Source organism: Drosophila sulfurigaster, chromosome 3 (genome assembly GCF_023558435.1).
Source record: "Drosophila sulfurigaster albostrigata strain 15112-1811.04 chromosome 3, ASM2355843v2, whole genome shotgun sequence".
Lineage (NCBI taxonomy): Eukaryota > Metazoa > Arthropoda > Insecta > Diptera > Drosophilidae > Drosophila > Drosophila sulfurigaster.
The window spans coordinates 2,021,912-2,048,650 of NC_084883.1; the positions used below are offsets into that span (position 1 = coordinate 2,021,912).

Below are 26,739 nucleotides of genomic sequence, written 5' to 3' on the forward strand. Positions count from 1 at the left end.
ATGTATTGTGTGTCGTGAGTGTGTATGTGTGGGTGTTCTTTTTTTATGTAGGTAGTATAAAAGGTGTACTGCAAGTGCTGTTTGATTGTTTATGTGTGGATGTGAACTGTGTGTGCTGCTTTTATTTCGTGTATTTTTCTCTCATTTTTTAAAAAATAATTATAAAATCTACTGCGTTTGCTGTTGAATTTCAATCTTCTCGACTGTCATGTCCGGATTCATGGCCGTCGCTTCCTGCAATGTAAAATGGGGCGAATGATTAATTTCAATAAACCAGATGATGAAGATTGAAGTAATGTTACCTGTATTGCCTCAGCCAAAGCCTTGTCATGATCGATCGGATCGCCGTCGGATTGAATGGTAATCTTCTGTTCCACACGGGTCTCAACAATGCCATCGCGTTCGGTTTTGTACTGTTTATGGAGAGAGTGGAGGAAAACTTGGTATAAGTTAGTTATACTTGAAAATATTTATAAACCATATACCCATTTGAACGAGAGACTAATGCTTATGGAATTTACAGTTGAGTTGCGGAAACAAATACAGGAAACTCAAGCTATTTTTCAATTCATATTCCTACCTCGGAGTACTTACTACTGCCACTTGTCGAATTGAGTTTTCAGGCTATTCACAGACCCCTCCCATGGATTGTACTTACGGTTATCGTTTCCACGGTGCGGGTCTTACTGCTGACGGTTTGGGTAGAGATGATTTCGCCATGTCCTGAATAACCAGGCGTATCCTCGCCGAGCACCACGCGAGTGCTCTCTACATGCGGGCCAGTGGATGTGGTAGCAGTTGTTGCATAAGCCGGAGATTTCTAGATGAGGTAGAAAGAGAGACGATTAGTTTGAATTGCAGCTATTTCAAGGCATAGTCGCAAGAGGGTTGCATGCTTGGGATTGAGAAACTGCATTCCGTACAAACCTGGATGTCAGTGCGAATCACGCTGGTGCCATCGTATGGCCCATCGATGGGTGTGCCTGAATCGCCAGAGCTGGTCGATGACACACTGTCGCGTCGCTGATACTACTCGATAACAACAGTAACAGAAACAGAAACGAATAACGAAAAACATAAAATGTGAAATGAAAATCAATTCATGCATTAAATGATAATGTGCAGCCATGCAAAGATATTGTCGTCGTCGGACGTTACCTGATCGCCACTCGTAACCGTTGCCGTCGTCTTCACCTCCTGGGTGACAACACGTTGCTGCTGATTGCTGGGATCTAGGGTGCGGGTGGTGGCTACAGTCTTCTCCTCGAGCTGTTCCGTCTTGGCATTCTTGCCCAGGTCCTCGTGTGTGGTGGCTGTGCGGGTGGTGACTGCGGTTGCTGTGACATAGGCGCCGCTTAGATCGGTAGGTGTTGCATCAGCCTAGGTGGGGTGGTTTTAGTGGTTTCAACGTGTCGGTTAGTGCGCAAATAACAACAGTTTATAAAACGTATCAAAATCAACAACAACGATCAAAATTACAACAAGTATGGCGATAGCAATGCGAGAAGAAATGAAAAGTTAATTCAATCTAGATTGACTGACTCAGAGAGAGAGAGAGAAAGATAGTGTGAGGTAGAAAGAGAGCGAGAAAGCTTAAGCGAGATCTTGTGTGCCATGTTGGGCTAACCTTATGTTCCTGTGTCGAATAGGTGACCTCGCCGGTGCCCAGATTGCGCACCTCTTCCTCGACGTTGTGTGTGACTCCGCCGTCGTTCTTGGTCAGCACCTGTTTCGTTGTCGTTTTCACCACGGTGGGCGTGCTTACGGATTTGCCTTGGTTTTTGCCCGAGACACCTGATTGATTGCCTGGACTGAGCACAATATCCTGGATCTGTTCGCCGGCGTACTGTTTGGTCATGTCATCATCCGAGCTAGCCTCGGAGTCGCGACGCAGCGCACTCTTGTTAATGTGCTTGACGCCGTCGAAGAACTGCTGGCGTGTGATCGGCACCGTCTCTGTGGTTGTCTGCACCTGCGCCTGTTTGCCAAAGTGCGAGGGATCGATCTGGGCATAGTTGAGGATCAATTTGCCCGTCACGGGATCGGTAACTGCGGTCGCTGGATCAATGTCTCCCGTATTTGGATCGATGTCACCGTATTCGCTCTTGATTCGTCCCGTCACCGGATCAATTTCGCCAGTAAGGGTCATCGTGTGGGTCACTGTTGTGCGAGCGCCGGCGAAACGAGGATCATTGGGATCGACCTGTACAATTTCACCAGTTACCGGATCAATCATATTGTATACATAAACAGTTTTGTTGAAGAATTTCAGAACACGCCCAGACACCGGATCGATCTCGCACGTCTCCGGATCGATTTCCTCTGGACGACCACGTTCATCGGTCTTCGAAATGAGCAGAATGCGCACGATCACAATCTTGCCAGTCTTGGGATCAACGCGAGCCAGCTTGGTATACACCTCGCCAGACTCGGGATCCACTTGGGTGGCAGCGTAAAGCGGTTCACCGGTGGCCTTGTCCACTTCTCCGGTGGCTGTGTAGATCTTGCCGGACGTTGGCTCAATCTTGATGGTATTGGGGTCGAGCTTGGTCTGTTTCTTGATCTCGTTGGTCTTGGGGTCGAGGTAGCCGTAGATTGTGATGACGTAGCCCGTCTTGGGATCAACGCTGCTGGAAATGTACTGTTGTTCCTTAGTGCTAGGATCGCTGGCACCGGTCGGCACCCAGATCTGGTTCGATTTGGGATCGACGACAATATCCTTATCCTTGGCAGCACTGACCTGTGCAATGGGCGCCTTTGTCGCCGGATCCACGCGCTGCTGCACGATGCGCAATGAAATGATGCGAGCGTAGTCCTTGTCGGGTTTGTTGTTCTTGGGATTTATCTGGTTTTTCAGCACAATTTGACCAGTGGCAGGTTCAATCTTGATGTCGCGAGTAACTGTCTTGCCCGACTTGGGATCTGTGAATGTGATTGTGTGCTTAACCAAATCGATTTGTCCGTACTTCGTATCGATCTTGCCCTGCTTGGGGTCGAACTGACCACCTGAGGTCTCAACTTGAGCAGTTTTAGGATCGATGACATTCTTCTTCGAATCGAATTTGCCTGCCAGAGATGTCACTTCGACGATCGGATCAATTTGCTGACCAACCTCAATAATGCGTCCTTGATTGGGATCAACCTTATTCGTCTTTGGATCGAGAATTCCCAGTATGGTGATTTGACCAGTGCCCGGATCAACCTTAACGTTCTTGGAAACCACAATTTTGCCAGACTTCGGATCTATTGCCTTCAATTCTCCGGTGCGGGTATTGATTTCACCATATTTGGTGTCCAAGAGTCCTGTGTCCAAGTTCAGAACGCCAAGAGAACGCTCGACATCACCGTTAACCGTATCGATCTTGCCCGTAGCAGGATCAATGCGACTGGTGATGACGGTGAGCTCGACAACTGGGTTATCCTGTGGCGTAATGCACACAATTTGACCCAACGAGTCATCAATGCGTCCGGTCTTAGGATCTGACACTCCGGAAACCAAGTGCAGATTGCCCGTCTTGGGATCCAAATCACCCTGGAACAACTCCTTCTTGCCGGTCTTCGTGTTCAAAGCCTCCAAAGTGCCGTTCTTGGGATCAATTACACCATACTTGGTGTCGATGCGACCAGTGGCTGGATCCAAGATACCCGTGGAGTGCTCAATGCTACCGTTTTCTGCATCAATGCGTTTTGTTGCGGGGTCGAATTTGGATGTGATAACCATGATCTTGACTCGCTTCTTCTTAGGTTTAGCAGCAGCAGCTGCAGCACCTGCGCCTGCACCAGCTGCAACTCCAGCAGCCACACCTGGACCAGCACTTGCACGAGATCCGGCTCCGGCTCCGGATCCAGCGCCTGCTCCAGCTCCGGCTCCAGGTCCAGCCCCAGCGCCTTTCGTAGGTGAACCGGACTTGCCAGCACCAGCTCCAACACCCACATATCCGGGTTCTTGATTGTAGCGTTGCGATTCCAGAAAATCGGCCGTGTTATCGCCGATGGCCTTGTAACTACCCGGAGCACCCGAGGAGTAACCAGCTCCCTGTCCAGCTCCCTTGGTTGGTGAGTAGGATCGCTTCTGGGCATCTCTGAGAGGCACCGCTGCAGCATCGACAGCACTACCCTGCAACTTGGCACGTGTCGTAGGCGACAAGTTGCCGTCCTGCAGAAGCTTGGCCCTCGACTTGGGTGACAGCTGACCACGGTTTAGTTTGTCCTGAGTGCGAGGCGATAGCTGACCGGACTTGATCTTCTCAGCAGTCTCCTTTAGCGCATTCTCATTTCCGGGCGCATAGTTGAAGGCCAAGCCAATCTTCTTTTGCTGAGAGGTCGGCGAAAGTTGCTCCTGACCATCGGGACCTAGTTGTTTGCCACTATTAGGATCTTGGTCATAGCGGAAGCCGCCTGGAGTATAGGATTTGCGAGTTGGACTGCTGGCATTGCCATCGGCATCCACAGCATACTCGTAAGGACGAGTTACTCCAGGAGTGGCTGAGCCACGATTGCCAGCATTGCGATTAGCCTCGTTCTGTCCGTTATCCTGCTCACCAAGACCCGAGGTAACGACCAAGCCAAGACGACCAATTTCCTTATCCTTGTCCTTTCCATCCTTGGCCGGTGAACCGCTCTTGCTCTTGCGACCCGACGAAAATATACCAACTCCCTGTTTTACCGATTTCCCATTTTCCCGTTTTGTCAATCATCAACAAATCAAAATTCAAGTTGTAACATAAAAAGAAAAAGAATTGGAAGGGGAAATACAAAATTAAAAGAAATTAAACTTATAAAGAATTTCGAAAGGATTAAAAATACGAATACAAACTAACATACAATTACTTAGGATTTGAACTTAGGTGTGATTCACGGGATAGGAGTAATTGGGATTGTATTTACACGAGCTCGGGCGCAATCAGTGCAATTTTTCAATCTTACTTTACTTATTAAATCTTAGCGTTTTAATCAAATATTTATATATCTTATTGCTAAATACTATTTCTATTTGTTTATCATAAAAGACTATACTTACGCGTCTGCCCGATTTATCAGATTTATTGGAGTCATTCAGGTCGTCATTGCCTGTTAAATAAGATAATGAATCGATTAGTAAGGTACTATATTCAATGCTTCGAGTACACACTATTATCTTGTATAAGTGATTCAATATTTAACTTATAGATATCTGCTAGGCTTGAAATATATTTCAACATATGTATATATGTATATGTTCTTATATTCATTTTTTAAACAAATTTCAGATGACTGAGCTATAATCAAATTTTTACGACTTATATCTTTAAGTAATTGTAAACAATTAGCATTCAGCACAAATTTTATGAACAAATTTAAAGGGCAATAAATGATTGCAAATATAGCTAATATTATTCACAAAAGAGTTTAATAATATGCTCAATGATTGACGTGCTCAGCATGACAACAATTGACTGAGAACTGTCTTCAATTGGTTGTAATGTACTTTTAATGACATTATCCGATTCTCTTGCTCCAAAGTTATTATTAAAGACTTCTAGTCTTACAATCATTCTACCAGCTCACCATTGACGCCAGATCCAGCGGCTGCGGCGGAAGCGGCAGCGGCAGCAGCAGCGGCTGCCTTAGCTGCTTTCTCCGCCTTTTCCCTCTCCTTTTGATCTCTCTTCTCTTGTTCCTTGCGCTCCTTTTCTTCCTTCTCCTTCAGTTTCTTTTCCTCCTGTTATACGAGTAAAAACGTGATTAGTTAAATTCAAATTCTCAGAAGAGCACAAGACAAAAGGAATTTCTGGATGAAGCAGCTTACATGCAACAAAATAATAATAAAACAAGCGCTCAAAAATAATACATAATTAAACTGTACAAAATCAAAACAAATGCAGTTTTAAATGAAATAGTTGACTATTTTTTTTTTTTACCCATGAATGCTTTGTGTATATAGTAGTAGATTGTAGTTATAGTGAAGGACATTCGACAGATATTTACAGAAATATTAAATGAGAGTTTGCAAATGAGGTTGACAACACTGAGAGCTCAATTTAGACTTAACAGAATAACAAATAAAATGTATAGCTAGTTAGGATAGTTGAAGCATATGTAAATCAGACAAAATATTTACAATTTTAGAGAGATAGTGTATATACGATCAGAATAGAATAGTATCGAAATTGAATTGTATTCCTTTTATATTACACAAAAATTACCATATATAGGGAGTCCTCGTACATGGGCTACCAGAGATCAATGATGTAATCAAAACAAAAAATATATAGTTAAGCACAAAATTAATAAATAAATTATATATAGTACATGGATAAAGAGAAATGCATATTTGGTATTGGTATTCATTCCACATCGATTGATAGTGGGATTTTGAGGAAATATAAGAAGCTCACATCAATAAGAAATAAACAATGCTGACTTAAAGCCAAAGAAATAATATATATTGATAAATTGGCAGAAAGGTAATCGGCGGTAATTCGCTGTAGGAAAATTGTAGAAAAGTGTGAAAAGTAACCTGAGGAGGAGACGAAAAGTCGGGAGCAGCGGACACCGCCTCGGCAGCGATTTCAGTCTCATAATCTCCCTCGAGCGAGCTCTGCGAGGAAGCCGAAGCTGTACCGGTGCTCGATTCGCGTATTAACTGATTAAACGGATTTTCGGCGGGGTTGCCACAACAAATTTGGTATTAGAATGGGCAGAATGTCGAGCGATTGTAGTTGTTGTAGTTATGTTGCAATTGGTTGAGTGTGTGAGTGTGTGTGCATGTGTTATCATTCAATATTATCATTATCATTATTAATATTAATTATTATATTCGTGTTTTGGTTTGTAAATGAGAGTTAGTAACAAACAAACCGAGAAAAAAAGTAAACAAAATTATGTTTTTGTTAACTCCCAGTAATCATTCAACAAGTTCAACTCATGTAGAGCAATGCGCATCAGTTCGTCCTCTTTGCCTTACCTTTTCCTTTTTGTCCTTCTTGATGGGGCTACGACTGTGCGCATCCGCATTGTTGCTGCGATCCCCGCGATGATCCAAGGTGCTGCTCTTGCGAGCCACCTTCTCCTTCTCAGCCATGGCCAGAGCTAGAATATAATAGATTGATTAGCCAAAAGGAATTTACGAAGGCAAGCTCAAAGACAAACCGTCCATGCTGCGAGAGGAGAGACGAGCGCCTGAGAGAGCTCTAGTGAAGTTGGGCGCAGTGCGGTCGACGGGCGTAGCCTTGCTCTCATAGTGGGTGCGACCCGAGAAGCGGTACTTGGAGCCAAAGCGTGGGAACAGTGTGGACCTGGTGTTGGGTTCTGGCGTCATCAGACGGAAGAAGGTGTGATGCTCCACACAGGACTTCCACAGCTTCTTGGCAGCCCGATGGTTGGCAAGCTTAAAACCGATGGTGGATTCGTATTGTTCGAATTCTCCTGGTCGTATCTTGATGTAGAAATGGTGACGCTTGTACGAGATCTTCAAGATCTTTGGCCAAGCGAAACGGTTGATACGCAATCTAAAAGAATGGGTTGTTAGTTCAGTAGGAACATCAGTAGGTTTGAGGTAACTCACTTGTCGCGATAAACCAGCAGACCGGACGCACAGACTCCCAGCATAATGTCAACGCCTTCTGAGTCCTTGGCAGGATGCAAGTCCACACCATACATGGCCAGCTTCTTGGCATTCTCCAAATAGTGGAGTTCGGCCTCAGCAGGCGATTGACCTCTGCAATATAATAGAACAAGTTAGTTCCGCAAGATTCAGCAATTTGATTTCAAAATCTACTTGTGGGTCTTGTGCAAGTCCATCACTTTGTCCTCCAGCTCCGTGGCCTGATTGGGTGCAATTTTAAAGTCCTTGAGATAGGCCCGAGTCGGCATTTCCTTGGGATCATAGTCACCCATCTCCGACTGCACCAGGTACGAGCCAAGCAATGCGTGAGTCACGAATGTGCAGGGCAGACGACCCTCAAGAATGTCATTGCGCACTTGCAGGCAGAGATGGTAGCGCGTGATGTCCTCCTGCAGCTGCGATGGCTCCGGCGGATAGAATTTGACTGCAAACGCTAATGGCCAGGGATCTGTGCGAAAGAACTTCGCCACGGGCTTCTCCAGATCCAGCCAGGATCGAGGATCGGTCGGCGTATCATAGGTCAGACCGAAGTAGTCCTTCTCAATGATGTTGAGTCCAGCACAGATCGAGTTTACCAGGTCACGTCCCTTGGCTTTGCGCTGAAATCGAATGGAAGTTTAGTTTAGTTTATGCAAATGTTATGTGTTATGTTTTGTACTCACATCGATGGTCACGTCCAGGATGGAGCCATCCAGAAGTGTGACACGCGCCAAGGCGGCCTTCGAGAACGTTGATGAGTTGCTCTTCGGTTTACTCTTTGTTGGAGTTTCCGGCTCTGGAGGCGCGGATGGTTTAATTTCCGCAGGCATCGTTACGACTGCTCAGCTACGCAGACAGTTTGATGGATGCAGCAGGAGAGCTAGAGACACGGGTCGCTGCAAGAGTAAAACAAATGTGTGAGTACAATTTTAACAAATAGCAGAAATCGGAAGTAGTCGAAGAGGAAATACCCGGCAACGGACAAACATTTGCACACTCATTTGAGTTGACCTAATGATCAGATAAAAGTGATCATCTTCGAGATACTCAACTGGTTTAAAGTGTTGAAGTGGGGTGAATGCACTCGTATAATAAACAAAGTTTTTGCGAATATGGAGTTCAATGCGCTACTTTTTGTAGATGAAACTGATTGATTCGCAATAAATTTAGTTCAAGGAAGTTCAATGCTTTACTTTTGACAGTACAACCTGATTGATTCATAACAAATTAAGTTCAAGGAGACTAAATGTTTACTTATTAAGTGACGCAACCAAAAGTGTTTCCTAGAAAGTTTTCTTTTATAGAACCCATTCGAAGCGTATACAAGTTAATTGTGTGATTGCGAAATATTACATACATACAGATAGGGTATTACGACACTGCAGTAAGCAATTTGTTAAGTGCTGCGTTCAAGAATGGGGCAGGAAGACGAAGCCTGCCTCGCCGGATGTTGCAGCAAGCCTGCGAATGAATGCGTGTGGTCGACTTTCCGTTCATTAGGCGGCCATCGCAGAACTGTTTCCTTTTCCACGAGTACTATGAGTACACTCGACAGCCAGTCGGTTCAACAGTTTTATATTCGCATGGCGCCAGGCGCGCGATTCGTCAGCTCGTAAGGCAACTGGGACACAGCTATGAAATTACTTCAACTGTACACAAATTGCACATGCAGTAGAAGGGGGCAGGAGAGAAGGAAGAAATGGATGTCGGAAAGCCACCCCAAAGGCTGACCCATGATGTCATGCAACATGATGACATTATAGTACGAAACCGGTACGAGTAATCGCAGTTACACTTACTTGAATTGAGCGCAATTTTAATTCTGCAAATAACTTCTTCGTATTGTTCCCTTGTGCTTTTTTTGTTTGTTTTTATCTTGGACTGTGGTTTTTTTGGTCGGCGAGCTGCAAATAGTGGAAATATGAGAAATGCTGTTATTATAAATTGTGTTGAAATGTACATTTAACTAGCGAAAGTCCAAGCCACAAATTAATCACCAGACGCAACTGTAAAACTCGACACTGACAAACGGCTATTAAAAAGCAACTCAGTTTAAGTATTCGTTGCTGTACTTATGATAGGTCAAAAGCGTAGCAAGATGTACGCGTAATTAAATCATATCCAAATGACCAGTCACGCCCTCTCCCTCCTCTTATATTTTGTGGTAGAAAGTAGGCAGATGTTTCACTGTAAGTTGTGGATTATATTCAGCAGCAGAGCAGAAGGGAAGTTTTGCTCAGAGCGATCAACATCCTGTCGACTTTAGCAGATTAATCAAAGTCAAATACCCTCGACACATTGAGATAAAAGCTGAGCAAACAAATGAAAATATTTAACTACAGTAGTCACTGGAAGTCTTACATATTTCATATTTTCATCTTATTAACAATTGATAGCAAACTTTGAAACTCATGTTTCAATGACGTCTTTAGAATTGAAGACAAAGGTTTGAAATTCTTATTTGTTATAGTTAATAGATTGAATTAAGTTTGGTATTCATATAGGAGTGAACACAGTAGTGACATAAGTCTCTCACACACACACAACCTCCTCTCTCTCTTCTTCAGTTAGTGATTATGCTGGGTATTATATAAGCCGGCAATGGGAAACAGCGTCATGTTCTCGTGCTTGTACCCGGCTTGAGTCACAGCAACCCAGACTTATGTATATAGAAATATATACTATATGCAAAAATATGAATATATTTCTTTTTGTAATAGACATCTCTGTGGCCTAACGTTGCGGAATGACGCTATTGTTCGCATTGGGTTGCACCACACCCAGCCACAACGGAACAGAGACTACGACTGAGAGAGCTCAGACAACAACCCCATTCTGATGATGATTTTACTGGAGAATAGGGGAATAGTTGTGAGGGAGGAGTGTAATTCCAAGTGATCAATTTATAGTTTAATTGATTGGAAATGTGTTGCATTCGTTGCTATAGAGGAGATGAGTTGACTCGAGTCGACTCGAGTCGTGTTGAGTTAGAGACTCGCACATGTGGCAGGCAGAATATTTGCTCACGATTGCCGGACAGGCTGAACCAGTTTGGATCAAGGCAATAACAACAACAGCAACATCAGTTTAAACAATAAAAAAACAAAAAAAAATATAGCAACAAAATAACATACTAGACACACACGACCAGATACTTCTATGTAGATAATTTTTAATGGCGGCATCGAATCAAAATCCAAAAACCGAAAAACCTCTCGAAAAAATACAAAAAGATCGCGTCACAATTTCAATGCTGCGGCTGCGGCTGCGGCGGCGTCAATGGCGTCATCGAGCCTGCTAAAATACTACTGTTGAGAATCGAAAACAAAGCAGAGAAACATCTAATTTAGTTAGCTACGAATATATACTTAATTTTCGAGTCTCTGGGTTTATTTTCATCCAACTCATGGCACACACAGCAGTAGCATTATTATTATTAAATGGTTTTGTTTTTTGAAATATTTCATTTTTTGGCAATCTGTTCTGTTCCCATAGTTGTTGACATCATCGACGTGAGGCAATTGGCTGTATGGCAAGTGCACCTCATGAATTACATTCCAAGTCAATCGAGAGTGAAGTATTCGCAGCAATTCGTGTCTGGGGGCACACTTCACTGCTTGACTGCCTGACGAATGCCAGATGAATCACATGAATCTCAATGATTATCTGGCGAGCAGCACAGCAATTCGTTCCAAACGAATCGTGTTAAATGCGATTAGCGATTACATTCATTTATAAACAAATACAGTGAAAGTTCGTTAATTGGAATGCATTAGCTTCAGATATGTTGTGCAAAATAATCATGGCAGTAAATATTAAAAAAAAAAAGTATAAAACCTAATCGAGTAACCTCAATTCGAAATGCAAATCTGCAGAGTTTCCCATATGGAAGCAATCCCTGTACTTCATTAACACATCGTATACTATATACTTGGTTAGATTGTGTTCTAGATTGGCAATATGATTTATTTTTGTATCGCATTAACGATGACATCATCATCACTGTATATGCTAGAATGTTTAGCGGGATCGACTCAAGAGGCATTTCCACAAATTATTGAAATTGTTTATTGTAGAGCAGCCATTTCATTGCTGCAACAAGCATACTCACACACATACACATACGTAGTGTGTACATTTATTTTGCAAGATGCCGCCGACACCCAAAAACAGAAGAACAGCAGAGCGAAGAACGCTTCAATTGAAGGAGGTCGAGGTGAAATTCATCAAGTAGCTGAAAGACACACACTACGAATGGGTGTATTGTATATGTACATATCTATGCGTGTGTGTACACATTGTGTGCTGATCAGCAAAGAGCTTAGCTGGGACGTTGTCTGTTGTCTGGGTGTGCTTCTTCTAATCATGGCGATGTTTGCCACACTGCGTCGTCGAGGCGTCATCAAAAAGCTATCGACAGACAGACAGACAGACAGACAGGCGGACAGCCAAATAAATACGTGACCGGTATGCATACGCATTCATCAGCCGAAAAGTATTCAAGTTGGAGTTTCTGGGAATGCTACTTGCGACGATAAAAGATTCAGACACACTGACAGACTGCTTGACTGGCGGTCGGTCAATCCAATTGAGTTGCCACTGTGCACTCACTCACTCAGCGATCCCTCTAATTAAATTTAATTTAATACAACTTAAATCAAATTCAATTTGCAACAGCAACAACAGCTTGTAAGTACCTTGATGAATATGAACGTGAACCTTAACTCAAGCGAACTCTCCGTCAATCCCCCGACACCAACCCCAGCCCCAATCCCAACGCAGTGTATGAGAAGCATGTGTGTCCACATTCCGTCATGCCATTATGTCATCTAAGGTTCAAGCTGCTCCAGTGACGTCAGTTTGGAAAGTCGACTATAGATATTTGCAAGTCGATATCAAAACATGGCTATAACGTCGCGTTCGCGTTGCTTTGTCATGGTCACATGTAAAATGCACAATGCACAGAACTTTTCGCTGTCGACGGGAGTTGTGGGTGAATCAACGAAGCGTTGCCCATAAATTCTATTCAGAATGTATTGTATATATGTTGAAAGAGTGAAAGAGTTGCGGGCGGTGCTCACATCCGTTAATAAGCATGAAAGCGTTGGATAGGGACTGTTGGCCAGACCCACTATTTGGACTACTTCCGCGAGAAATTTCATTTCGCATTTTTCCTAAATACACAAAATATCCAACTGACATCGATGGTAAGATAATGCTTGACCAGAAAATACTCTCTAGATACAAAATATATTTTAGAGAGTTTTATAATATATAATTAGACGTGTTGCTTGTTTGTATTAAACATACATTTTTCTGTGGAGAACTTCTCTCTTGGGAATATAACTTAACTTCTTAGTATGAATACCCCTTTCCTTGGCACTCTTGCGTATTGAGTCGAGGGTATACAAATGAGGCGAAATGAAAATCCAAATTTATTGACTACACAAAAGTCTGAGATATTTGGGCGCATATTTTTTTTGGGTGTGCGTGCAAAAGAAATAAGTTGTTTTGGTTTGCTGCGGCGGCGAGAAAACAACATAATTAAATGGGTCAATCGATATGACATGACTCAGGGTGTATTTCAATGCAATTGCATTATATTATGCACGTACTATTTATAAGTAGTACTTCCACATCCATATCGAAAATTATTGCCATTTGCGGTTATCGCAATACTAAATATACTTGTGTATATAAAGAACAAATTGCAATATTGACAGCGATAAGCCAGATCCATCCGCTCCAGTTAGCAGGAACCCGGCAAGCGTCATCTAATAACTTGGGCAGTGTAAAAGTGTGTGAAACACTTGACAACAAATCTAAAGTACTTATTGTACTTACTCAATGCAATATAGACAAGCGATATGTGCTCAATTCGGGTATTTGTCAGCAGCTTTTGTTCAATGGCGCTTGACTAATTGCCGCCCCAAGTCGGCTCGCTTCTGATCAAAAGTGTTGCAAGCAAACACGACCACAAAGTGACTGCGATGACTGCGTTGACTGACTGTGCGTCAAAGTGACGCCCCAACGTTATACGTTTTGCTATTTAAAGTCCTCCCTTCGCAGTTGGCCAACGAACTCTGGACCCACCCACAAATAGATGACAGCTGGAGTTGGCGAGACGATGCGATGTAGATGGCGATGGCGTTGGTGGCCCCCTTGTTGAGCACAGTAAACAAAACCAAAATACACAGCTGGCACTTTGGCCACATAAATCATAGCGTTTCCCCCCAATCCCCATCCCAATCCCAATCCCAATTTCCCCCCGCTGTTCGACAACAATAAAAATCGATGCGACAACAAATAAAAATAGAAAATTCAATGCGAAATATGTGTGTGAGTTTAAGGGGAAAGCGTTTAGCTTCGGAAGTGAAAACGTTGACAGATTGAATTGACTAGAAGAGACTCAAAAATAGCTACTCAATCCCCCTTTTAAAGGGGAGCACATAAATTCGAGAGTAACTTGGCGAAACATCGGAACTAATCATTTGCTAAGTAGACGACATTTCAAGTGCCAACTCGTTGCATTTGGCCCAAATATTCAGTTAACAATCAAGCCTTACTTTGGCTAAGAGAGCCATTTGTTACGCTTCTGTTCTCCAGCTCTCTCTCTCTCTCTCTCTTTACTCTTTTTTGGGCCTCTTCTAACGACACACCTTGTTTTGTTGCCTCTGTGGCTGTTGGTAAGGGGAACCTGACTTTAACTGAATTCAGGTTTCCACAGCGTTTTTCACATTTGATTGTGTGTGTGTGTGTGTGTTGCGTGTTGTTAAGTCGTTTGCTTTGGCTTTGGCTCTGCTCTGTCGCTCCACAGTTTATTATAATTTTCAAGCAGCTCAGTTTTCTCTGTTGTACAGTTATTAGCATTTGCTTTGCTCGTTTCCTTTATTTGTTTGTCTGCTGTGTAGCCAATTTCTTGGCCAGAAGCCAGCAAACCGGTTTCTAATGCAAGCTCTTCTCTGGCTCTGGATCTTAACTCTCTTTTGGCTTGCAGTGCCCAGAAGTTGTCTTTTATGGTAATGCGTGTGAAGGTGAATGTGAATGTATTTTTCTTCGACTGCTTGCAATATTTGGGTCAATTCCCCGACATGTCTACGACGGCTTTCTATGGCGTTTTTCCAATTTCCGTCACTTGTGAAAAGCCGTTAAGGCTGACGCATTCAGTGGCAAAGAGTCACCTGCCATTCATAACCCATAAATACACTCGCAACATATTTGTTGATAACTTTTCGCACAGCGTTTTGTTTTGGAATCTTATCACTGAATGTCGTGTGTGATTCAATTATTGTACATATGTATGTGTGTGTGTGTGAACTGTGCTCACAAAAAAAGCTCTCACGACTTCCTTTAGCTTTTCAGCCTTGATATCTCGAGCATGCCAATAGTGAAAAACATACAAATGTACAAAGCAGAATTTAGTGATAAGAAATATAACCTGCTCAACGATCAATTTCCATGGCAGCTGCTGAGTCTATTTTTGGCCCAGTGACGTCGCCATCGAAAACACAACAATCTAAGCGGAAAGCACGACTAACTGCGCTGTTTCTTACTTAGTATCCACATTTGATAATTGAATGCTTTACTCAATTTCAATGTGACTCAATGACGAAGCTCTGCTTGCCACATTACACATTAAGTAAACATATACATACATACGTATAAAAATATTTATATTTATATTAGTATCTGATCTGCTTTGGCTTGATTTGTGTGTTGAATCAGTTTCCTTGACTACGCGCCAATAAGAATTTCTTGATTTCCAGCCCTTATTTTTCCCCGACGTAAGCCACAACAAAATGCGAAGCAACAGAGAAAAACACAGAATTTGACAAACGAGACGCAGATAGAGTGAGAGGCAACATGCTGATGATGAAGAAGAAGACGAGAACAAACGACAACAATGTGGGCCGCAAACTCGTCGCAGTTGCAAAAGGCAAGAAAATCAAAAAGATACGTAGAGAAGATACAATAAAAGCTTGTCGAACGGAGCTATGGCCAAAAAGCGACAACGTCGACTCTCGCGCTCACTCACGCTCCTCTCTCGCTCTCTGCATTTTAATACAGAGAGAGTAAGAGAGTGAGAGACCTCGTTTGTTTAGGTGTGTGCCAGAGAGTGCGGTGCTTGCATAGCTTTTATGTATGTGAATGTAAGTGTTGCTGACTGCGCGTGTGTGTGTGCAAGAGTGCGGGAACTATGAAGTCATACTGTGCTGGCTGTGTATGTCAAAAGCATAAAATGTGGAGACAGAAACGGAGACGGGAGACGTCAACGAAGCAGGCCACTGAAAACTCTGACCACAGCCCAAAAAATAATAATTACGAGCTTGTTGTAGCGTTGTAGCTTGCACGTAAGCTGATTGAAATGGTAAATGGCGCGACTCCATTTCGTTGAAATGAACTCGAAGTTGTAGTTGGGAGTTAAAGTTGGTGTTGAAGCTGCCGTTACTTACGGTTAAAGCTTTGCTTTAGAATTCGCTTGTAAATCCACTGGGAAGCGTTGAATACTTTGCGGCGCTTTTCAGTTATGATTTTCAGATTGAAGTTGTAAGTTGAACTTGGCTTTGCGTGCTGTTTTCACTTTTCACAAACGATTCTAGTTGATTTCGCAAACTCTCACATACAAATAAACACATGCACACATACAAATAAACAAATTCTTGGCCACTTTTTTCTATTGAGCACGAAAAAAGACAATTTGTTATTGTTGTTGTTATCGTCGTTGAATACCTGTTGAAAATTTACGTTGAGTGAGTAATAGAGAATATTGAGTGAGAGAGTGAGAGAATAATTTGGTTAGCTTTGGGGAAGGGGGTATGGGGTTGGAAACTAGGCGTGGGCGTGTGAAAATTGCACCACCAGTAAATAAATGAAATACGGTATAATGTTTTATTTATAAACACCGAATTGCGCGCGTTTTCTGCAACTTGTGTACAGATGCTTTGATTTTTCTGGCATTTCTCTTGCCTGCTTTATTTTTATTTCTATTTTTTTCCTTTTGCCTATTGGGACTACGAATGCGTTTCAGTTAACGTACCGTGGTAAAAATATTCGAATTGCTGCGCACGAAGAGCAAACTAGTACTGAGAAGTCAAATCGCATTCGAGCGTCAAAGTAGCAGTTGCCAAACAACCACTGCCTACGATTCGAATCAACTCACGAGAGGCTTTTGGGAGCCGTTAGAGAGCGTGACGTCACAATCTCACACAGAATAATGCCTCAAGGGTGACCATAATTTGTATGTTAAAGTATATTTTCTTTTATACTCAAAAATATACCACATTTATAAATACTAGCATGTTAACAAGTGAGGACGTTAAAAGTTAATTTTAAAAAAGAGTATTTTAAAGAATAACTTGTGATTTTCAAATTTATAACAATTTATAACACAAAAAGAAAATGTTTTTGAGTGAGTTGTCTTAAATATATTGCTTTCAAATGTGTTTACCACCCAGATTCACGAGGTGGCAGTATTTTGTGTATATGCTAAAAATAAAGTAATTCATTTAGCTTCATGGCCCTTTCGAATTAATCTCCAAGTGTTGTTGTTCTACCTATCCAAAATCTTGAAAATTAATTTCATCTATGTATTCAATCTTCGCTTATAACAACACTAGTTGTTATTTTTTAAAAACAATAAAACATATTACCGATTTTTCTTTTTAACTACATTTATTGCATGTATTCAGAATTATTATCGTTTGCGGTAGAGACATGGTTTCAGCGAGAACGGTTTCAGTTTAACATCCTTGCCCACATGTCGCATCTTTCGGAAGTGAAAGAAGTAAAAGTAATTCACCGCCACATCTTTTTTAACGAGATCAAATCCACATGAAGTCATAAAACGTATAAACTCTCGCACATCTTCGAAACGCGACTGGATCTCTGCGATGTAAACATTGCCGTGCAGCTTCAGCACTCTGTTCGCTTCAAGAAGATAATCGTTAAGGTTGGTGCCCATCAATGATAGGCAATAGACGGCCACATCCAGAGCTTGTGCCTCCAACGGTGTCTTGGTGATGTTACAGGCCACAATATCGGCCCTCCTCGAAACCAGATCCATTGAATACACCTTGTTGGGTACCGATTGCGCTAGTTTACCTTCTCCGCAGCCAAAGTCACCGATTACAGCAGTTTTCGACAGTCGCTTTACCAACTTGATGATGCGGTTTAATGGATTTGACGGCCATTTCTCCACCTGTTGGCGATAGCCAGCATGGTAAGCATCGAAAGCGCCACTGTCGGAGCGAAAGAGGTCCTCCGCCTTCTTGCTGTTCATTGTGTAAAGCTGTTCATTGATGTATCTAAAGCGCCCGCCCATTAGCTCCGCATGCAGTTTGTTGGCCAAAGCACCTTCTGGTGCTGCAGTAGCGGAAGGGGCAGATGCAATAGTGGGTGTAGTTTCCATCGCTTCTACGGCAGCTTGGAGAAGAGCTGGCTTCAGCGTCAGCTGTTTCTTTTGATCCTTTGCTGCTTTGACTGGTGGCTTCTGCTTTTCGATGCGTCCACTGCGGATCTTGTGCATGGCACGCATTTCGTCATCTGCTTCAGAATCTGAGGATTCAACTGGCGGTGCCAGCGGTCCTTTGCCCAGTCTGTATGTGCTGTTTATTTGCTGCTTAACTTTTGATTTTTGTTTTCTTTCCGATTTCTTTACTTTGGGTTTTTTCTGCTTGAGTTTCTTCGGTTTCGTCTTGGGGATATCGATTGCCGGAGTCGCTCCAGGTTTGAATTTAACAGCTAGTGCGCCTTTATCCCACGCTGGCACCTCAAACGCCATTTTTGATTTTTGTTTTATTTGTTATTTATTACAAATCAAAACAAAATATCCAGGACCACGTGAAGCTGGCTTGTTATGTTCAGTGTGACCGCACGCAGTTTGCTGAAATATACGTAAGTAATGGTGCTGCCAACTTATTCAAAAGGCGGGCTATTTAAAATGTATTTTTTTTAATAAGAACAACATTTTCTTTTAAATACTTTTTATTTTTGCACTAAACTAAAGTTTAACAAGTTCTTTGTATTTATTATTAATTTATAATTTTCGGTTTCTCGCTTTTTACGTGTTTACGTACGAACTAATTAACTTAAAATTTATTATTTATTTTTCGTTTGTTTTTGGTTTTACAACTGAAGACGAAAATGTGCTGCTCGGAAAGTTGATCTCTTAGGCTAAGAATCGTAACTATGACAATCAGTTTTTAACGTACAGATACGTGGACCAAATGGAATCCTTTTACAATTTTGCAATGTCCGTGTGTTTGATTTTTTTTAATGTGAATAAATCTTTATTTATATTGTAGTGTTTTTGTATATTTGTTTTTTTTTAGAAAATTCTTACGCTATTTTGTTTCCCAACAAACCGTTATGCATGCAATCTTCTCTCACATCCTCATCAATTGAATCTCCGAGTTGCTGTCGCTGTTGCGATTCAATCCAATACAGTTCTGCTTCACGTTAGACACTACAAAAACATTTGCGATTTACAATTGCTAAAAACTATGAAATTTATATATATATATATATACGTGTGTACTTGTATTAGTGTCTAGTAATCATAATTATAATTAATTACGGTACTTTTAATGCGTACGCCTCGTCGCTCTTGACTTTCTCATTCTAATTATTTTTCTTCTTCATTTTACTGCTATCTCTCTCTCTCTCTCTCTCAATTAATCCTGTTGGAAACTTAGTTAATTGCTTTGTGAGTGTTACACAAAATGTCTAAAAGTAAATAATTTATGCATAATTTAATAAAGTTAGGCATACAATTTAATGCATTTTCTTTCTTTGTAATACAAAAATATAATAGTAAAAATAACAATTACAACGGAATCGGGTAGACTGTGCAGCATACATACTATATATAAGGTTGTATTCATATTATTATGTTCTCGTGTTTCTAGTGGGAGTTTCATTTTATTTAAATTTTCTTTTTCGTATATATGGTGTATTTTCTGCTTTTGTTTTTTTTTTTTTTTTTTGGCAAAGAATGGATAAATGGGAGGACTAATAATCTGTTGATCTTGCTGATTTATTTATTCATATAGTTCTTTAGTTGTAGTTCGTGGCTGCCTCTTCAACTAGAATAAAATGCGCTAAGTAGCTTTCGAAATAGCTAATTGCTTAATGCCTGGGTGTTTTTCTTCTTTCTGTTTTGTTTTGTTTTGTTTTAATTTAGTTTAATTTAGAGCTTAGGGCCTACGAGTAATTAAATTACAGTTAGTAGTTGACGCGCGGTTGCATTTTTTTAAAATTTTAATCCCTCCCTCTTTCTGTCGCATATTACATTTAGCGCCCTTAGTAACTGGCCTCGTGACCGGCTAAAATATACAGATCATGTCCTTCCTCGCTGCCCAGCGAACCCGTGCGCAGCAGTTGACTCTCCAAGGCGACAACCCTGGAAAAATATAGGAAAAGTCAGCATGTATACAGTTATTTAGATATTGCACTCACTTATCACTGCCCAGCAGCCTGTAGGTGCGACTCATGTCCTTGATCTCCTGCGTAATCTCGCCGTTGCGCAGCGACTTGCCCTGCATGCCGTGCTTGTGGAATGCTAATACACTGTCCGGTAGACAAACTGCAAAAGGATTGCGATTAGCAAGAGAGCATAGCTTTGGACATCCGCATCACTTACCAATACTGTCCACATTAAAGTCAAAGTTAAGCTGGGCCACCATCTTCTTGTGCTGCTTGGGATTCCCTTGCAGGGTGACCACCTGCATCACGTTGCCATAGCAGACGAGAATGGCGTCCTTATCCACCTGGTGGACACGCACCACCTTGAGCAGGTCGCGACGCGGCACCATCGTGGCCATGGCGTCATACTCCAGATCCTCCGAGTGGAACCAGCTGGCACCTGCAAAGCAAAAAAAGAAGGGTCAGCAAAGTGCTCAACCAATGGACACAACTGACTACCACTGTTCATGTTGATGAGCTCCAGCTTGAGGCAACCGTTGAGCGCCTTGCGCACTCCTGTGCACACAATGGGATACTCCAGTTCCGGCGTGATGATCATCTCAAAGACCGGCGTATGGCCATTTTGGACGCAGCCATAGCCACCGCCCAGAATGCTGCTGGCTGGCCAATCGCAGTGCTTCAGCAGCATGAACTTGTTGAGCGGATCGTACCACTGCATCAGGAAGATGCCGCTGGGCGTCGCACCGCACAGATACTTGTAGCCATTGTAGGGATTGCGAGTGACGCAGCATTGCGTGCAGCCCTTGGTGTCCGGCACTTTGGTGGTGAGCGCAAATTTCCGCGGCACCAGACGCTCCGGTATCTTGTTCATGTGCAACGAGAAGCGCACCGTTTGCTTCGAGTGCAACGCCACCAGATCGTGGCGATAGAGCTGACAGGATTTGCCGGAGAGACTCATCAGCACATCCTTGATCACATACAGCCAGGTGGTGCGACGCGGGAACATCTGATCAATGGCCGCATCGTGCAGCTCGTTCATATTGAGGTTGTAGATGCCCTCCTCGGCGCCAATCAGCAGATGCTGATCCCGCGTCTCCGGATGGATCCACGATGCGGTACAATGCACACGCAGCGGACAACCGTTGAAGATCTTGGAGAAGCAGGCGCCCATGTGCACCTTGGGCGTCGGTGGCAGACCATTCGAGATGGGTCTGGGTGGTGTGTGGCGACGACGATGCGAACGCTTGGGCGGCACAGGCGGCGTGTTATTCAACAGATCCGGCTGTGCCTCCTTCTCCACTGCAAAGTGCATAAAGAGTGTGAATTACTATTACGAACTTATCTTTTACTATCTAAGCCACTCACCTTCGTCGTCGTCCTGGGTGCCGCCGTCGCTGAGGCTGCGTGTGCGCGACGACTTGCCCATGTCGTTGAGCAGTCCGATCAGCTGATCCATTGAGCTATGGCGACGCGGCGAGTCCTCCACACCATTCTGTGACATGAAAATACAATCGTTTTAGTGGTGCTTCTTAGGTTAGGTAGCAATCAGTAGGTCTATAATAATATCCAAACATATTCGAGAATCCCGAACCCAAATTATTGGAGGAGGGTCTTAGGAAATAAGTAGGAAACGAAGGTGCGGCCAAACTAGCAATACCAGAAGCAGAAGAACCCCTTGTAGGATCTAAATCATTTTGTGGAATATCGATGTATCGATGGAATATTAATATAATGAGGAAATTCCTTTGGGAGGAAGAGAGAATACTAAGGCAAGCAAACAATTATTTATATACTCATTTACCCATTGGCTAGAAGAATTTATAACTTGTATTGTATCAAAATGTATTTGAAAGGATATAGTAAATATATTTTTGATCAGCATAGCCGATATAGCCAAGATATATAGTCCGATTTCTTGCTTGTCTATCTGTCCGTATGAGCACCTAGATCTCAGAGACTACTATGGGAATAACGGCTGCTGCAATCTGGTATGTTTTTAAATCTATAGTATTTTTTTTAAATTTAATATAGATTTCGGTATATTGATAAGGTATATTTTAGGAATAATACCTACATATGTTCTGCATTTATAGAAATTGTAAAAAATTTTTAGATTACTACATTCTTTCTATTACAAAATATTGTATATCTTGCCCGTTAAGCGGGAGTTAATATTATGCTCACCTGGTTGCTCTCGCTTCGGTAATCACAGTTGCTGTTCTCATTGCCGGACGTTCCCGTTCCAGTTCCTGTTGCCGCTTCCACTTGGGCTGCCTCTGTGCTGCTCGCAGCGCTGTTCCGCAGCAGATTCTGGTAGAGATGCGACGAGTTGCCTCCACTTGAAGAAGGTGCTGATGACGCCGACGCTGCCGCCGCCGCTGCTGCTGCTGTGCTGGTCGAGGCGCAGTTGGAATGCAAGAAGCCATCGCCGGCTGACTGTGGGGCAGCTGTGGGTGTAACAATGGAGTCATGCTTGTCCAAGCCATTGCTGCTGTTGCCACCGACTGCGCCTCCGCCGCTTCCTCCGCTGCTGCCGCCAACTGCATCGCCGCTGGAATTATCGAGGAGTAGGAGGCGATTATAAAACGATGCTGATGACGTGGCTGCTGCTGCCGCCGATGCTGATGCTGCTGTTGTTGAACTTGATGATGGGGTGCTGGATGCGAGCGATGAAAGCAACCCAAGGCCATGAGCATCACCAGAATTGGCAACTGACTGCGCTGCGGACGCTGCCGCCGCCGAGCGATAGTTGCTGCTGTGGCGGAGATAATGCGCAGCGGAGGCGGAGCACCCGGCGCCCGAACTTGAACCACCATTGCTAGCATTATTCATGACAATGTCGACGTCCAGATTGATATCGTCGTCGCCATCGCCAATGCTGGTTGTGCGCAAATTCGATAGACCCAGATAGGCGCTCAGACCGGGCATGGAGGCCAACGAAGCGGACATGCTCAATGGATTCATGGATATCGAATTGGAGTTCATGTTCGAGTTCGAATTCGAATTGGAGTTCGAGTTGGAGTTGGCTGATGTGGCCAAGGCGCCGCTGGTGCTGGACGAAGTCAGTGCACTGCTGGATTGGTGGTTAAGGTGGTTGTGGTGGTGGTGGTTGTGGTTTTGATTTTGGTGGTGCTGAGTGCCAATGCCAATGCCAATGCCTATGCCTATGCCCGCGGCTGTGCTCGAGTATTGCTGATGATGATGATGATGATGGTGGTGGTGATGATGATGCCCTCCACCGATGTCGCCAGCGCCAACGATGGCGCGACTGTTGCTACTGAATCCGCCTCCACCTCCGCCTCCGCCTGCGCTGCCGGCGACTCCTGCTATGCCCCCATTCGTGGATGCACCACTTCCACCTACTCCTCCTCCGCCTGCTCCTGCTCCGCCTCCGCCGCTTGCGCCTCCAGCGACGCCATTGTGGGCACAGCTGCACTCGCCACCACCAAGTGCAGCCGATTCTTTGGTCTCGTTCAATGGTAATGTGGCTCTAAGAGCGCCCCAGCGATCGAAAGAGACAGACGGAGACAAAGAGAGCGAGACAGAGAGAGAGAGAGAGAGAGACGCGTTGTTATGGAATATAGATAAGAGAAGAGAAGAGAAAGAGAGAAAGCCAAGGTGTTTGAGCTTCATCGTTGCAACACGCACAACAAACATACACTGTGTGTGAGGCGTGTATGTGTGTGAGTTTGTGTGTGTGTGTTGGTATTGGTATTGTTGTCTTCTCCCAACAGCGGAAGAAAGTGTTTTGGGGCAAAGGTGTTTAGTAGAGGGTTTGGTAAGTGTATCAAGAGGTTAACTTGGGTTCAGCTGCATGCCTCCCTTCCATCCCCTCAGACAGGTTAATGCATATGTGTGAATGAGTCTAACAAGTCTACCCTTGATCTTGAGGTTGCTCTCAGCGTGCGATGAGAACGAATTTGGACAGGATTAAGATGTTTAAAGTTCTTAATTGAATTTCTGTATGTTTGACCATGCCCCACACCCCTTAGGTGGCGTAGACCAATTGTGCTTTTTGCGGTTGTTTATTTATTATTGTTTGCTATTTGTGGTTGGTTGTTGTTGTTATTTTGCGAGCAGACGCAATACAAATAAATGATCTAATGTGAGTGGAATAAATTATGCATGAGATGCAAAACAAATGTGAATCAAATACACTCAACACAAACACGAATCACACATACATACATACACATGTAGCACACACTCACACATACATACACACAAAGACGGCATGCTCCAAATAGAAAATTGCCACGCACATAGGGAAAACAGAGAACACTCAAAGAGGGAGCAAAAGAGCAACATGCTGGAAAAATATTTCTTAATAAACGCAACGCAAAAGATTTTCCAAATAAAATGCAAGCAAAATAAGACAAACATAAAGTGCAGCAAAAGAAGCAACAAATCACAGTCGTTTCAAACAAAATAGAGTGTGCTCGACTTACGACGAACCCTGCCTGAAATACAATTTTAATGTTGCTTCATGTTTTTATAAATTGTTTATAATTTCTTTATATTTATTTTTAAAATCTCTATTATAGGAATCTTAAAGCTAACTGAACTTTTATTGTCGTAAAATATTCTAAGGGGCAAATATAGTATATAATATAAGTTAAGTGTAATTGTTAATCACTTTTGCTATATATTTGTTCAATATCTTAAAGATTTTAAAATCTCAATCTACTAAACTAACCATTTCTTGCTGTCTTGCTGATTGCAGGATATCAAAAGTGGTGCAAAATAAAAGAAAAACGAAATAAATTTACTGTGAAATGCCAGCAGCAGCAGGTGTTGTTGTTGCCTTCTGCGAGGGTGGGCGTTGAAGAAGAAACGATTCAAAGAGGGGGAAAAGGAGCAAAAGGGGGAGCAGGGTATAAAGTTGTCATTTGTAAATTAGTTTCTTGCATTGCCTTGCAGTCAGTTCGCCCAACATAATTGCAATTGCTCTTCCTGGGGCACGCAATGTGCTTCAACTTCTCAACTCTTCAATTAGGACAAGTGTAAGACTGCAGCAGACTTTAAGCAACTGACAGAGTAATAGACAACGGAACAAAGAGAGGCAATAGAAAGCGCAGAAGGAATAGAACTGGAGTGGGAGGAAGTAATACTTTTTATATACTTGAAATTTCTTTCAATTTGAGCTAATAGCAAAAGTTACGCTTGTGCGCATATTTTAACAAGCTTTGCATTCTATTTAATAAAATATTTCCTACAGGCGAATGAAAATAGCTGAAACAAAAGCAAACTTGCAGGAGGAAAAACAAAGTGCATTGCTTTCTATAAAATAAATGCCCAAAGGGCGTCCATCTCTATGCAGAACTAAAAACATTATAAGAATTCACATAAATTGTATACATTTTGAGTTCTTTATGAAATTACTAATGTGAGTCAAATTGACTTTTAGCTTATATAATAGATTATTATTTGAAAGTAGCTATGCAAAATATTCTTGAAAGCTTCAATTATTGAATAATTGTAAATTTTGGCTTTTTTTTATCCATATCACAATTGACTTTAAATACAGAAAAATATGATATACTTTTCGAATTATTGATGATATTTTAATTCGAAAAAGAGTGCTTCAGGATGTTGTTTCTTTTATTGATGTGGTCATCTGAGTTGCATACATTATTTTTAGTAATAATGCATTGCTACTTATCTGTCTTAAATATTTGTTGGTTATTTTTAAAAGGGATAATGTTTGTAACAGGCAGAGGCACCTCTTATAAAGTATATATATTCTTGATCAGGGTCAATTGCCGAGGGCACCTAGGTCTCAGACACTATACGAGATAGAGATATAATTATGTCGACAGCACTTGTTAGATAAAAATGGAGAAATAAGCGTATTATTGAAACTAGAGTCTGGAATTATGGTTCATACAATTTTTTTGATTGATTGTGATCGGGGAAAAATAAATAGTAGGAAATACTTTTGTATGAACAAAAACACCATCATAATACGGGTCTTAGTTGCTTTGGCTGACAATCTGGTATATTTTGCATAAAGTACAAAACAAATATACCAATTATATCCATTCGTATATTTAGAGTATTTTTGTTGTTTTGCTGTCATTAAAAAATGGGTAGCTGGTATCTCATAGTCGGGCACACTCGGAAGTAGCTTTCTTACTTGTTTGGTCTGACTTTGAAAAGTGCCAACACTGAATATTTTCATAGTAAATTCAGCGTTTTAAGTTTCATTGCGAATGCTTCTCAAAAGATGTATACTTTGGAAAAGAAAATATCATTGAAAATTCTTAGATAACTTGGAATATCTAATATTGTGTATTCACTAAACATATTAGCCAACAAAGTGATCTTAAGAGGGTATTTCTATATGTGCTTACGCAAAGTTTGCAATTTCTTGAAAAATCGTTTGTATATTCGTTGTATTTGTGCTTGAGGAGCATACACCTCTCTTAAAATTCATTAAACATGTCATTACACATGCTATCCTCAGAGTCAGAGCTCGTATAAAAACGAGCAAGCAAACAAACAAACAAATAAATAAACAAGGCAAACACACGCTTACCCTGGGATTATTGGCACTAGTTAGCCGCGCCAATAATAATAATAACAATAAAAGCAATGTGCGGACAACCATTTGCGCACACATTCACAGAAACACACACACACACACTCACAGACAGACACGCACACACTCACATCATCAAATAAATAAACAGTAAAAATTGAAAAAGGGTCGAAAGATGCTTGTGGGTCAG

General features: G+C 42.3%; 3 protein-coding genes across 18 annotated transcripts in view; all 3 read right to left on the reverse strand.

Annotated features, from left to right (window-relative positions):
- LOC133840471 (protein 4.1 homolog) lies at nt 1-16,716 on the reverse strand. Of its 8 annotated transcripts, none has more exons than XM_062272318.1 (17): nt 16,623-16,695; nt 16,039-16,315; nt 9,385-9,489; nt 8,269-8,481; nt 7,760-8,205; nt 7,547-7,699; nt 7,132-7,490; nt 6,947-7,071; nt 6,500-6,625; nt 5,548-5,701; nt 5,021-5,070; nt 1,628-4,657; nt 1,159-1,380; nt 928-1,029; nt 659-820; nt 303-413; nt 1-234 (listed from the first exon to the last, which is right to left on the reverse strand). In XM_062272318.1, the coding sequence occupies exons 4-17, from the start codon at nt 8,413-8,415 to the stop codon at nt 169-171; spliced, it is 5,253 nt and encodes a 1,750-aa protein (XP_062128302.1). In that variant the 5' UTR covers nt 8,416-8,481; nt 9,385-9,489; nt 16,039-16,315; nt 16,623-16,695; the 3' UTR covers nt 1-168. The 8 variants fall into 8 exon arrangements, with proteins under 8 accessions (XP_062128302.1, XP_062128304.1, XP_062128309.1 ...); XM_062272320.1 differs by lacking the exon at nt 6,500-6,625 and adding an exon at nt 6,186-6,212 and having other exon boundaries at nt 16,623-16,694; XM_062272325.1 differs by having other exon boundaries at nt 1,628-2,203; nt 16,623-16,692.
- Nucleotides 16,717-17,193: 477 nt separating this feature from the next.
- Nucleotides 17,194-18,461, reverse strand: LOC133840266 (ribosomal RNA-processing protein 8). The gene has a single exon (XM_062272014.1). It carries the CDS (start codon nt 18,363-18,365, stop codon nt 17,280-17,282), a length of 1,086 nt encoding a protein of 361 aa, XP_062127998.1. The 5' UTR covers nt 18,366-18,461; the 3' UTR covers nt 17,194-17,279.
- Nucleotides 18,462-18,900: 439 nt separating this feature from the next.
- The window catches only part of LOC133840264 (mitogen-activated protein kinase kinase kinase kinase 5), a 60,832-nt gene continuing 52,993 nt past the window's right edge, over nt 18,901-26,739 (reverse strand). For 6 of the 9 annotated variants that reach the window (XM_062272008.1, XM_062272006.1, XM_062272010.1 and 3 more), the window contains 6 exons: nt 22,193-23,498; nt 21,374-21,500; nt 20,510-21,307; nt 20,226-20,447; nt 20,042-20,168; nt 18,901-19,985 (listed from right to left, as the gene is read on the reverse strand). In XM_062272008.1, coding sequence (XP_062127992.1) covers nt 19,886-19,985; nt 20,042-20,168; nt 20,226-20,447; nt 20,510-21,307; nt 21,374-21,500; nt 22,193-23,498 — 2,680 coding nt within the window. In that variant the 3' untranslated portion in view covers nt 18,901-19,885. The remainder of the gene's footprint in view (nt 19,986-20,041; nt 20,169-20,225; nt 20,448-20,509; nt 21,308-21,373; nt 21,501-22,192; nt 23,499-26,739) is intronic. The other 3 variants (XM_062272011.1, XM_062272012.1, XM_062272013.1) reach the window with 1 other exon arrangement.

Coding starts and splice junctions, on each gene's coding strand:
- LOC133840471 (XM_062272319.1), bottom strand. CDS start 8,415: ATGCCTGCGGAAATTAAACCATCCGCGCCTCCAGAGCCGGAAACTCCA. Junction 7,700..7,759: donor GACTTGCACAAGACCCACAA/GTAGATTTTGAA, acceptor ATTATATTGCAG/AGGTCAATCGCCTGCTGAGG. Junction 1,381..1,627: donor ATTCGACACAGGAACATAAG/GTTAGCCCAACA, acceptor CACCCCACCTAG/GCTGATGCAACACCTACCGA.
- LOC133840266 (XM_062272014.1), bottom strand. CDS start 18,365: ATGGCGTTTGAGGTGCCAGCGTGGGATAAAGGCGCACTAGCTGTTAAA.